Genomic DNA, 14138 nt, shown 5'->3' on the forward strand with positions numbered 1-14138 from the left:
GATGGAGAGAGAGAGAGGGACAGACAGAGAGAGAGAGAGGGAGAGAGAGGGAGAGGGTGAGAGAGAGAGAAGGAGAGAGGGACAGACAGAGAGAGGGAGAGAGGATGAGAGAGAGAGAGGGAGAGAGGGACAGACAGAGAGAGAGAGAGAGGATGAGAGAGAGAGAGGGAGAGAGGATGAGAGAGAGAGAGGGAGAGAGGGACAGACAGAGAGAGGGAGAGAGGATGAGAGAGAGAGAGGGGGAGAGAGGGACAGACAGAGAGAGGGAGAGAGGATGAGAGAGAGAGAGGGGGAGAGAGGGACAGACAGAGAGAGGGAGAGAGGATGAGAGAGAGAGAGGGAGAGAGGGACAGACAGAGAGAGAGCAAGAGACAGGTTGAGAGAGAGAGAGAGAGAGAGAGAGAGAGGGAAAGTGAGAAGGAGGGGGAAAGAATGTAAAAAAGCAGTTCAAAAGTTTAACACAGAGCAATCACTCACTCTTTATGATCCCTTGTCTGTCTGATGGAGTGACACGAGGACCATCAAACTGACCGGGCAGCACAAGAGGATGCATTAGGGAGATTGCCTATGGAGAAATAAATGCTATTTTACTGGCATAATTACCGGAGCCCTTGTATGCGGTCCAGTCATCGATGTGATCGAGCGTGAGTGCGTGTGCAGTGAGTTTATGCAGTACTTACAGTATCTCTCACGTCCTTGTTCTTTTCCACCAGGAGATAAAAGATAAAGGGGAAATCAGTCTCCCCCCCCAGCAAGGACGTGCTGTCATTCTCAGGGACAAAACCATCCCACTCAGAACGTCAGCTGACGGAGAGAGAACGCCATAAATCCGGACCGATACTTCAGATAAAACTGTAAAAAGCAAATATATTTTACCAACCCCACTAACTGCAAAAAGCTTTTTGTGAAAAAGTCCTCCAGTTTTTTTTTCTATATTTAGTGCACTTCCATGTCAAGCATTTTACCAATTTATTCAATTGTTCACTCTACACATCCATTAAAGTTGTTTTTTTCCTGGTCTGAATATTGCTGTGGGGGAGCCAGACCATTTTCGCTCGGATGGTTTGATGACCAAGTCTGCAAAAATGACTTTTCAAGGATGCCATTTGTTTATTATGGTAAAAGGATTTATGGTTTTCCTTTTCAGCGCAGAACTGTAGACACTACACATTATTCTCATCTGTCATGTCCCCTTAACCGACCTGCAACCCCCCCCACCCCACACCACCCCACCCCCCCACCCTCATGCAGTGTTTTCCTTCAATATCTCCCTTTTCCTATGACCTTATAACAGGGTGAGAACAATGACCGAGTATTTGCAGATGGTGATCTTGAAGATGAGTTCTCTCCCATAATCCTTTGCGGTTGACTCAGGTCACGACCCCGGAGGGATCAGCTCCCACGACCTTGTGACCACAAAATAATCTCCCAGCATGCCTGTGGGAGACACGCCTCGGAGGCAGACACTAAACGCCCATCTCTTTCGTCACTGCCTCCCGGCCACTCCTGGGTCCTTTCCCACAGGGTCGAAATCTGAGCCTCAGAATCGGCCCTCTGCTTTCCTTGGGCTGTGGGGGTGACTCAACTCGATCGACGGGACTCGAAGTCCAAACACGGACACAGTGGCCTGGGCAGCGAACAAAACGAAAAAAAATGGCAGTGAATTCGGAGAGCGAGGAGCTGAGAAGCTTGGAATCAAAAAGTGATTCAAAGCAAATCTTGAATCAAAAAGTGAATCTAAGTGAATCTTGAATCAAAAAGTGAATCAAAGTAAATCTTGAATCAAAGAGTGAATCAAAGTAAATCTTGAATCAATAAGTGAATCAAAACTAATCTTGAATCAAAAAGTGAATCAAAATGAATTTTGAATCAAAAAGTTAATTAAATTAAAACTAATCTTTAGCAGCTGCACACTAAGCAATATGATTTTAAATACATATCATGTTCCTGTATGACATTTGTTGCTCTGGAAAATGGGTACAGTTGCAGGTTCACTGGTCAAAACAAAATGAAAAATACTGAACAGCTGACAGATTGTTACAGCAGTTCTGTCCAGCCCTTTACCCTAAACCAGACAAACCTACACAAGCTCACAATTAGTTATTATTAATTTGTGTTAATAAATAATTAATGCACAATCAATTTATACATCATGATATATGTAGAAGCCCCAAGGTTAAGTACCTTTGGCTTGAGGTACAGTGGCAATGCCCCGTATGGGAATGAAACCTGCAACCTCTGAGTGGCAAACCAAACCAGTGCCATAATAATCATACTATCCCGAGTGTTTTCCACTGTGAGTTTACAGTACACAAAAGAAACAGTGTGCGGCATTGTTCTCGTGCTCCCCCTCCCCCACCAGGACTGTTTCCCCCACAACAAGTCTTCAGATACCATGTAGCATTGTGCACCACATGCCCCTGTGTGTGTGTGTGTGGAGGGGGGGGGGGGGGGGGGGGTGACTTTGGTTGGGTCTGGCTTGTGTAACCGCCCCCCCCCCCCCTCCCTTTTTTAAAACATGATTTTTCTAGCCTCTCGCTCTCTCCGCCGCACTTCAAACCTGAAGGTCACTCCGAGCGGTCACCTTGGAGACAGAGAGAGAGGGAGGTGCCGCCTGTTTGCTTTGCCAGCGCTCCAATGCCAACTGCCACCGGCTGTAATGTGAATATTTGAACAACAATAACAGCGGGAAAAAAAAACTCAGGACACCGTGTTCCAGTGTGTGGACGGGCCTCATGGTCCGGTATCAAACCCAGTGGGCTGGCAGCCCTGAAGGGCGGGGCCTAACTGGTCGTGATGTCAGCCAGGGTTTGGATCACATCCATTCCGGTTCAGACGGTTCAGGAGGCACTAATTGAAATTCGCTTTCGTGATCTGGAAAAAAGCCCAGCAGAGCACTCCACCTCCTGAACTGGCTCTTAACTGAAATGGAACTGACATCATTTAGACAGATTAGACAGAGTGATCCCAACACCCTTCCAGAATTTAAATGTATTGCAATAGATCATAAATATGCAGACTTCTGTGAAAATACTATTTAAATACCACATAATTCACAGGAATGTAATTTATTACAAATATCTGAAAGTGGGTATAATTCATATTTTCTCATATACTATTCAATGGTTTTATAACAGTAGGGCTTTGCTTTGCAAACAGGCACATACAAGCCTGAGCCTATTTCACTGCTCCTTTCTATCTCTCACTCTCTATCTTTCTCACATTCTCTTTTTCTCTCTTCCTCCCTCTCTCTCTCCCACTCACTCTCTCTCTTTCTCACATTCTCTTTTTCTCTCTCCCCCACCCTCTCTCTCTCCCACTCTCTCTCTCTTTCTCACATTCTCTCTTTTTCTCTCTCTTCCTCCCTCTCTCTCCCACTCTCTCTCTCTTTCTCACATTCTCTCTTCCTCTCTCTCTTCCTCTCTCTCTCTCTCTCTCTGAGAGCTACTCGCATCAGGGGGAAAAATGAAAACTAAGCCTTCCTGGAGAAAGAGGGACGAGCGGCAGAAGAAGAGGGGCAGTTGGTTGATCTAAAGAAGTTAAAGATCTGACTGCCAGCTCCCCATCCCCCCCATCCCCCCATCTGCTGGGACTCACCACCACAACCTGGACTCCTCCCTCTGGTCACATGCAGGGAAACCCCCCCCCCCCCCCCCCCGGGGGGAAAGGACTGGGGGGGGGGGGGTGGAGGATAGTGTTTCTGGAACACAGCTGCCCGGCTCACACCTGGACCCCAGGACACACACTGAGGCCGTAAAGGCAGCCGGAGAGAGGAGCCTCTGATACCTGGGAGAGACGCAGGAGCCCTGCGGCAGCACCTCTGGGCCCATTCCCTCATTCCGGGAATGTCCGGAATTCTGCACAGACCACACCCCCCGGCCACACCTCTGTATTACACTCAGCTCCCTCACACACACACGCACACACACACACACACACTCGCACATGCATACACACACACACATGCACACGCACACACACACATGGACATGCACACGCACGTACACACACACACGCACACACACACACACACACACACTCGCACATGCACACACACGTACACACGCACATGCATACACACACACACACACACACACATGCACATGCATACACACACATACACGCACATGCACATACACACACACACACACACACACGCACATGCATACACACACATACACGCACATGCACACACACACACACACACACATACATACCTAACACACATGCCTCATATCAGTCCTTCACCCAAATTCAGGTTGTTAAACAGCTCGAATCAGCTAAACTCACCATCGCCCTCTTTTTTAATCCAGCCCTAGGGAGCCACAGGCTGCAGACCGTGTGACTGTTAAACCCGCTCTGCACTTTGAGAAGAGAAACCACAGCAATCCTGCCGCACTTAATTCAGAAAATCATTTCACATCACATCTCACATAAAACATATTTTCGTAAACTTCTACTTTTGCTCGCATGGTTGATTCAGTAAGGAAAGGATTGGTAAAAAAAAAAAAAAAAATTGGAAGTTGACGTGAAACTTTAACACGCTAAAATGCTTCACACACCTGCATGGAGGGTCTGGTTACAACACAGAGGAATTTTTTTTTTCTCTCTCTCAATGGTCAGATGTGCAGATTAAGAGGAGGGAATCCCACCCATATCCCCCCCCCCCCCCCCCCGAGTCAGGCTCCAGTCACTGACTCATTTACCAGGACAAACAGTCTTATCCGCTCAGCTGCAGGGGAGCAGGCGGGAGAGGAGGACTCAACGTCTGTGGCTGGGCGGAAAGTTTACTAAACAAAAATAAAAAAACCCACGGTGTGGAGAGAGAGGGGGAGGCCGGGCAGACACAGGACCGCCAGAGTCGCCATCTGGACCCGGCGGGCGCGTAGCTACAGCGCCGGAGTGGCTCTCCTCTCCCCCCCCCCCTCGGAACCCAACCCCCCGCTCCTCGCGGGGTACGGGAAGCATGCCCGAAAACAAGCCGTCCCCCTGCAGGACCAACGGAGGCCACCTCTCACACTCCGCCTACTGGAAGATCAAGAGGGTCCTGAGCTTCAGGAGACGTGAGTACGAACAAGGGGGCTCTGCAACCGGGGGGCTGCGGGTTCGAATCCCATCTGTGAGACAGTGAGGGGCACAGTCCTTTTGAGAAGTTCTCTTTGGGCTACTCAGCTCTAAGCCTCCGTTTAGAGGGTACAGGATGCGTGTGGAAACTGAGACGTAAAACTACAGCAGCTTGATTAAAAGTCACAGCCAAATACAGAACCCTGGAGAACGCACCAGGAGGGTAAGGGTAAATGCAAGGTGCACAAGTGAGAAAAAAGGTAAAAGCTAATTTGATCTGTGGATATTCTGCCTGAAAAAAAAAAAATTTGTCTCCTTGAAATTTGAAAGTGACTTTCAAGTCCAGCTGGCTGCAACTTTTCCTCAGTGTCGTGAAAGTTAAACACCCCGTGCAGGGGGTCATTGCTATTGCAGAAAAAAAAGGTTAATGACTAATGCCTGTTCTTCTCAGTCAACTATTAACCAGTTTCACACCAAATGTTCCACTGGTGCTCGGCCAAACGTGGGCCGGCTGTACGGTGTGAGTTCTCTCTTTCTGTCGCTGTTCTGTCGTTTCCTGTCCCTCCGTCTGTTTCATCTCTTTTGTTTATTCAATATCTTTTTTTTCCAAGTGCTGATTTGCGAAAGACCCTGGAATGAATACAGCACTGATCCCTCTCTCCTTCTCTACCTCTCTCTTCCCCCCTCTCCCTCCCTCTCTCTTCCCCCTCTCCCTCTCTCTCTCCCCCCCTCCTCAGGTGTGTTCGGGCAGCGGCTGGAGGAGACCGTGTCTCACGAGCGACGGTATGGCGAGCGTCTGGCGCCCCTGGTGGTGGAGCAGTGCGTTGCGTTCATCCGCGATCGCGGCCTGCTGGAGGTGGGGCTGTTCCGCCAGCCCGGCCAGGCCACGCTGGTCAAGGAGCTGCAGGTGGCGTTCGACTCCGGAGAGAAGCCCGCCTTCGACAGGTAGCCAGGAAACCCCTCTCTCCACAGGTGTACGCCACCTGTTCAGCATCAAATCAGAATCAAATATAAAGGTACTAACATAACATCTGTGAACGTTCCTCAAACTCAAATCCCCACAAACCCAGGTTGAGGGCAGCAGTGGCAGGGAAAATCCCTGGGGGGGGGGTCATTTAGGAGAAAAATCTGAGAGAACCAGACTCCATGGGGTTGGCAATGCTCCTCCTAATTTAACACATTCTCTAATGTACTACACAGTCTAACACAGCCCTGGTGTACATATTCAGGGTCCTGTAACTGTGTCGTGAAATTTAAAATGTGTGTGTGTGTGTGTGTGCGTGTGTGTGTTTGTGCACGTCTGTGCCTGTGTGTGTGTGTGTGTGTGTGTGTGTGTGTGTATTCCAGTAGTACAGATGTTCACACAGTGGCATCCCTGTTGAAGCTCTACCTGAGGGAGTTACCTGAGCCTGTTATCCCATTCTCCCACTACCAGGACTTCCTGATGTGTGGGAAGGGAGCCCCCGGTGGCAGGAAGCAGGTACTGCAACACATCACCTCACTGTGATAGACGGGGACTTTTTAAAAGATAGATAAAGAGGATTTGCACTTTAAATATCTTTTAATTACAGTGAATGCATACCTGTTGAGGTCATTTCAACACACTCAGTCTAAGCCTCGACTTTTTTATCATCTGCTCTCTCTGGTGTGCTCAGGCCTTGGAGGATTTGAAGAAACTTCTCCACAAGCTGCCCGTGGCAAACTTCAATCTTCTGCACTACATCTGCAGGTGGAGTGGACGCCAGCACACACTCTGCACCAATACACACGCTAATTCACACACTCCATGAGCACTCCAGGGTTCACTTGCAAAAGAGATGTCAATTTCAGTGTGACTGCCCTGGTTAAATAAAGGTTTTAAAAAAAAAAAAACAATACTCACCACTCCATTCTGTAACCTCATCATGGACGGTAGACATCTGTACTTTGGTTAACAAACAGGAAACATTTTATTAAAAAGTTTTGTAGTGCGCTGTGAGGAGTGATACTGGCCAGTTAACAGTGGCTGAGCCTGAGAGGATGGGCTTTTTTTTGTTGTTGTTCTAGGTTCTTAGACGAGGTCCAGTCCTACTCTCACATCAACAGAATGAGCGCACAGAACCTGGCCACTGTGTTTGGACCCAACATCCTGCGTCCGAAAGCTGAGGACCCAGAAACCATCATCGAGGGTAGGCCTCCAAACTGTGTGTGTTGAGAAAAAAAAGCATTTAACACACATCGAAAGTTCTTATTTTGGCACTATGTACTGTCAAAGTTTTGTGAAATCGAAACCCATTAAAGTTAAAAAAACAGATATGGCATATGTGAGCATATGGGCTTGTATGTGTATGCATATGTGTGTCTGTGTGTGTGTGTGTGTGTGTGTACGTGTGTGTTGATCTGTGACCGGTATCCTGAATATACCCAAGAACCCAGGCCCTGAACTGACACCTATAAATCAGCTTGACGGACAGACGCAGCCGATTGGCGCTATTGCTACCGCTATCGCGGCTGAAACTCAGAACAGGACGTGCAGCCATCGCGGGGACCTCATCTGACTTCCTGTACGCGAAACAAGGTGGGGGGGGGGGGGGGGGGGGGGGGGGGGACCGGAGCACTGAGATAGACCCCTAAACTGTGAAACGGTCGCCGCGGAAACCGGACCTCAGTGGTTAAAGCTGGCTCGAGCTCTAACCGCGGGTGTCTGGCGACGGGCAGCGGGTTACGCAAGCGCCGAGTGGATTGCGCAATCGCAGCGCCCCCGCGTCCTCTGTGACCCCTAAAGGGGGCAGGGCCTGGGGCGCAGACCCGTCTGTAATTCCATCCCTCCCACTCAGGGCACTTTCAGTCAGCCAAGCCGGCCCGTCAGCCAGGGCAGCTGCGTCTCATCCCCCCCCCCACCCCATCCCACCCCACCCCAAGCCAGCACATTCCTGCGTGTGTGTGTGTGTGTGTGTGTGAGAGTGCGTATGTGTGTGTTTGTGTGTATGAGTGTGTGAGTGCGTGTGTATGTGTGTGTGTGAGTGTGTGTATGTGTGTGTGTGTGTATGAGTGTGTGTTAGTGTGTGTGTGTGTATGTGTGTGTGAGTGTGTGTATGAATGTGTATGTGTGTGTGTGAGTGTGTATGTGTGTGTATGTGTGTGTGTGTGTGTGAATGTGTGTGTCTGCGTGTGTGTGTCTGCGTGTGTGTGTGTGAATGTGTATGTGTGTGTGTCTGCGTGTGAGTGTGTGTGTATGAGAGTCACATGGTCATGTCTCTCCTCAGGAGCCGGTCTGGTGCAGCAGCTGATGTCAGAGTTGATCAGAGAGAGCGGCAGCTTGTTTCTCAGAGACTGCAGTGCCGCTCTGGGCTCGAACCCGCCTCCTCGCCAAGGACAGAGCGCTGACATCACCGCAGAAACGCTCCCGCAGACCGCCGTCGCCCCGGAGACCACCGCCGTCCCGCCGCACGGAGGGGAACAGCTCCGCCCTCGCCCTCGCGCCCTCCGGCCCCCTCCACCGGCCCCTGCTCCTCGGAGCCCCCCCCAGGACCCGCGGCCCCCCCCATGCAGGGAGGAGATGGACCTCCGGCCCCCGCCCCGCCAGAGTCCCTCCCCGAGGAGGGTGAGCGACCCCCTTTACGACAACTGCCCCTGTCCCGTGGGACAGCGGTGCTCCGGGGAGCCCCGGGCTCCTCCTTCCGCCACCCCCCCTCCTCTCCCGGGCGCCCCCGCCTCCGTTCCCACGCTCCTGGACAGCTGGGACGTGCCGTGCTGGGGCGGGGAGGCCGGGGGGCGCGGCAGCGTCAGCAGCAGCAGCGGCGGCTCCTCGCGGGAGGAGACCGGCGGGAGGAACGCGCACGAGAGCACCCTCTCCGTCTACGACAACCTGGACCCCGCCGCGCCCGCTGGACCCCAGGACCCCCCCGCCGCCCGGCCTGAGGCCCAGCCCCCCCCGGCCCCGCCCGAGGACAGCGGGGACAGCAGCTCCTGGTCGTCCTGCGAGATCGTCCTGGAGGAGGCCAAGCACGGCCCTGGCGCCGGGCCCGGGTTCGGCCTGTTCCCCTTCAGAGCCGAGCCGCCGGACCTCCTGTCGCTGGCGGCCCCGGACCTGGACCCCCCCGCCTCCCCGTCCACCATGCGCTACCTGGTGGTGGGGCTCAAGCAGCAGATGGCCCAGCAGAAGGAGGAGTACGAGACGCAGATCAGAAGGTCAGAAATGTCTTGTCTCGCGCATTCCGCCCAAATTCTTCTCACGGTCCCAGAATTCCTGCTTTAACCCTTTCAGGTGTGACATCACAGATATGTGATTAGAATGTACTCAACTGAACATTCTTACGCTGATGTCACAATCGCTGCTGGTGACTAAAAGCAACAGAGTTCTAGAACACTGGCTTAGAATTTTGGAGAAAAGAAGAAAAAAAAACATTCAGAAAAAAATCTACTCTTCACAGGGTTCAAACTCTTCCCCTCCGTAGTTCCGCACCCCAGCCAGCAGGACCGCTTTACAGTACATACGCGTTCTCCTCAAGGTGCCAAGTTCCTGCCACTGTTTTGCTTTAGTTCTGGTTTCAGACCAAGTTCACGCTCTAAAATGGGCGACGTCCCCCATATGAATTTGAACGTTCTTCCGACACCGAAACCGCTCTCTGATCATAAATAAATAACTGATCTGAAAAGCAGAATGCCCAGGAGTGTTCATGCTGTAACTTCGCGCTCAAATTTTCAGCCCTTGATTACAGCGATTGGTTGTGTGACGCGGCACGATTCGGTTAAGGCTGACTGCCAGGAAAATGTTAAGAAAGATATTTTACAATTACCCATCACTGGCTGTCAAATAATACAGAAACGCTCGTATTCACAGTAAGTTTCATGAGTCTGTACATTTGGCAGTATATAAGGAAATTATTTTTTTTTACGAAACAAAACAAACACAGACATTAAAAAAAGAAACGCAGCCAAAATAATTTTAAAGGGCAATGTTCATGTGAATATGTTAACAGTGTGGTCCTACTGCCAAGCCAAGATTTCCTACCATGTGCACGTGCTTGTTATTCGTATAACTCAGGTGAATCCTTTTGTTTATAGTAGAAATGAGCTTACATTTAATAAATCAACAAATGTGTATTTGGAAATTATACATCAGAGGATTAATTTACCACTTATCGGCAGTGACAAGTTTGAAATCATCATTATCGAAAATGACACCGTATATTCTGAGTCATTGTGGCTTTCGGGTATGACTGTCACGATATTTCACATTTTCCTCTTCTGAGTAACGAGCGTAGACATTCAAGAAACGACCAAACTGAAACTACGCCCTCACGTGCAAGTTATTCCGCTAACTGAGGGCAAAAGATGCAAAGTTACAAAATGCATCGACTGTATGTACACATGAATTAACAAAATGTACATATTTTATGATGTGGGTTTTCTCGGAATTACTCTCGGATCATGAGCCGCGAGCAAAAATAATGTAACGCTTCGTGAGTAAGCTTGAAACTGACACTTAAGTGGGGAAGGTTGGATACAAATGCTATTTACAGAACGGGCACAGAACAAGACACCTGAAAATGTCCCAGTGATTCTAAATCTGACACGGCGAGAGAGACAGAGACGGAGGTCTGGTACGGGGGAGGGGGCAAGTCTCCACCAGCGTTTTCTGTATTTTTGAGTTGCGTCAGCGCCGCGACGTCTTGAACCGCGGACTTTCCGCGTGGCGAACTGGCACCAGGTCCGCGGATCGGATCACGTCAGACTTAGACGCCCGACGCTAACGGTTAGAAATGCAGACTTATGTTACAAACCCTGGCCATCGGCTATTGGGAGAGACCGCACAGACATTGTCATCTTTTCCGCCTGACTTTTTTTTGGGGGTGGGGGGTGGGGTCTTAGATAGCTCTCTCCTCACCCCTATTTTGTTCCCGTTCCAAACATGTCTGTCTGACAATCATGTCCCGAATAGTGCTCAGTGCATGTTTCTTGAAATGGGATAGTTCTGGGTCATCCGTATTTATTGGGTCATTTGGTTCATTTATTTGGTCATCTTGGGTCATAATTAATTTCATGTTTCATATTATTTCATGTTTTAACACCTTCAAATAGTGTGTTTGAATTCAGAATTGTATTTACAATACATTGGAACTTGAATATGTTAGGTTCGTAGTAGAATGCATTTCAAAAATACATACAGATTTCTTCGCATTACACTATCAGAAGTTTTGTATTTTACATACATTTTCCACACATTTGAGTTTCTGAGTGAGTATGTGAGAGTGTGTGTATGGATGTGTGAGTAGGTGACAGGGTGTGTGTGTGTGTATGCAAGTGTGTGTGAGTGTATATGTTTGAGTAGATAAGAGTGAATGAGTGAGTGTGTGTTGTGTGTGTGCATTTGAGAGTGTATGTGAGTTTATTTGTGAATGTATGTTTGAGAGTGTGTGTGTTTGTGGGAGTGAGTGAGTATGAGTGAGCGTGTGTGTGTGTTTGTGGGAGTGAGTGAGTATGAGTGAGCGTGTATGAGTGAGTGAGTGTGTGTGTTTGTGGGAGTGAGTGAGTATGAGTGAGCGTGTATGAGTGAGTGAGTGTGTGTGTTTGTGGGAGTGAGTGAGTATGAGTGAGCGTGTGTAGGAGTGAGTATATGCGTGTGTGTGTGTAGTATACTTGTCAGTCCTGACGGCGGTTCCTCTCTCTCCCTGTAGCCTGGAGAAGCGCAACGAGGCTCTGCAGGGGGAGGTGTCCAGCCTGCGCGCGAACCTGGATCAGCACCGCCGCTGGTACAAGGTGGCCGAAATCAAGATGCGCAACGCCGAGCGCGCGCGGGCCGACGCCGACCGCCGCAACGCCGCCCTGCAGCAGGAGATGGAGCAGTTCTTCGACACCTTCGGCGAGCTCAACAACGAGGCCAAGAAAACCGAACGCATCGTGCAGGGTTTCTGAGATCACGCGCCGCCGCGCTTAGACTAGTCTGCTGCTCTCGCGCGCAGCGGACGTCGAAAATGTCGGCGACTAACCGGCTGACGGTTCGTCCTCCGAAGCCAACGCACTAAATTGATAATCGCCACAGACTATACGCAAGCTTGGTGGACATAAAAGGAGGGGAAGTTCGAATCTTCTCCGCAACCGATTGTCCATTTAAAAGTTCTCAGGTTTTTAAATTATTCCTCAGACTTATGAGGGATTTATGATTATCTGACCAGGGTTAGCGGCTCATCAGGGATAAAACCGCTAAAGCCGTTAATCCGCCCTTGGCTGCGACTCCCCACAACAAAATCCCTCAGGATCTCGCTAAGCCGGACCTCTCCGTTACCTTTCACTTCTGCGGACCGATTTCTATTTTAGAATTTTGTTTTAACACGCATTTGTTATTAGCACACAGTTATGTTTATACACACATAGCGTAGCATATGCATTAACACAAAGCACCAGTCTATTTTGACATCTCTTTGTATGAGCCTCTGGATTCACAGTTTAAACCTGCATCCAACTGACAACTAAGAACAAGAGCAGGTGCTTTTGAAGAGCTTGGAATTCTTTGGTGGAAACAGGACACCCTTACTGACTGCTTTGCGCCACCTAGTGGCCAAGAATGAATTTATTAATGATTCAATGTATTCATTCGGTGAAAACGGGGTGTGGTGTTTACCCCTGTACCCCCACTCTCTGGGGTATATGAGGGGTATTTACCCCTGTACCCATTCTGTCCTTCCACAGGGCAGAAGGTGACCGGACGACCCAGTCTGCTTCGAGCCCTCTGTCTAAGCATTTGACTGATCTGGGATCAGCTCAGGAGAACACACCTCTCCTTACACACCGCACGCCGGGTGCACACACAATCACAGATATAAGCTAAATACAAATATATACTTAACACCACGGGAACACAGAAACTGTATTGCAATAAAATAACTAATAAAACTAAATAACTAAAGGAAATTTTTTCATCTGATTTCATCTTCTGCTCGAGCGTTTATTTCTGATGTGTACTCATCGCCTTCACACTAATTCTGTTTTTAAATCAAGGCTGACCGTTATTTTTTTCTGTTATTTTTACCTCCCAGTTTTTGCATACTTATGATTTGGTGACGGAGGACAGGGCACGAGACAGCCGGACGTTCGCGTCGTGAAATGGCCACCAGGGGGAAGTGTTGAGTCACACAGAGAAGTTCAGTAGACGGGGAGCAACATGACAGAAACAGGACATTTTAAGTTACATACAACCCACAGCGGTTTCACCTGTGCATTTCCAAAGTGTCAGCTTGAGAAAAAAATTAAAAACAGGTACAATATTTACGGGAAGAGAGAAGGTGGCGGTGTCCGGTGAGGACGTTATGGCGGTACAGCACATGCAGGTGTCATCCAGAGCATGACATCACAGCAGTAACAGATGCACTGATGACATCATCCTGGCTGACAGCATTGGGCGGGACTGAAAAACAGGAGAAACTCACGATCCCAAATTCACCATGGACACCACACACACGTGCACACACACACACACACAAATAAGCACACACACACACACACACACGAGTGCACACTAAATCTGGGCTATCTGCATTTTGAATTTCATTTCTGTGAACCAAACATGGGGCCTGTAAGAATAAAAATACAGCAAAAATAGATACACTTTTAAAGACGATCGCTGTATTTGTTGGAGTGAAACAATGAAGGCTGTGAGGTACAGTCACAATGCAACATGAAGAAAAGAAAACTAAAAAAGAACAAGTGACCGGGTATTTTTTTTTGTTGTTGTCCTGATTAAGAACACAAAAGCACAGCTCATCTTACTCACAATACCTGTACAACATGACACTCCTGGAGTTTCTTTAAGGCAAAATGGATGAATGACTGATTTAAATGTATAGTCTTTTTTCCTTTTTTTTTTTTTTTAAAGGGGGGGCGTGTGGGGCAAGGGGTCCAGAGGTCTGTCTTTTCACATATTTCATACATGAAGTCCCAAACATCCAGAATCACAAAGTGCAAAAAAAAAAAAAGTGTTTTTTTTTTTTTTTTGTTCAAAGTTCTCCCAAATGCAGAGTCCATTCCGGGGGACCAGATTCCGAACGAGGACTCGGCAAGTCCCCGCGATGCTTCTCGGCCTTCCGTGAACAATA

At 49.0% G+C, this 14138-nt stretch overlaps 1 protein-coding gene across 2 annotated transcripts; it reads left to right on the forward strand.

Moving 5' to 3' along the window:
- Positions 1-4733: 4733 nt before the first annotated feature.
- On the forward strand, positions 4734-12970 carry LOC118224114 (rho GTPase-activating protein 24-like). Of its 2 annotated transcripts, none has more exons than XM_035411308.1 (7): positions 4734-5063; positions 5802-6009; positions 6412-6544; positions 6720-6793; positions 7111-7232; positions 8310-9234; positions 11724-12970. In XM_035411308.1, exons 1-7 carry the CDS (start codon positions 4967-4969, stop codon positions 11959-11961), a joined length of 1797 nt encoding a protein of 598 aa, XP_035267199.1. In that variant the 5' UTR covers positions 4734-4966; the 3' UTR covers positions 11962-12970. The 2 variants fall into 2 exon arrangements, with proteins under 2 accessions (XP_035267199.1, XP_035267200.1); XM_035411309.1 differs by having other exon boundaries at positions 6415-6544.
- Positions 12971-14138: the final 1168 nt, after the last annotated feature.

The sequence above is a fragment of the Anguilla anguilla genome, chromosome 3 (genome assembly GCF_013347855.1).
Source record: "Anguilla anguilla isolate fAngAng1 chromosome 3, fAngAng1.pri, whole genome shotgun sequence".
Lineage (NCBI taxonomy): Eukaryota > Metazoa > Chordata > Actinopteri > Anguilliformes > Anguillidae > Anguilla > Anguilla anguilla.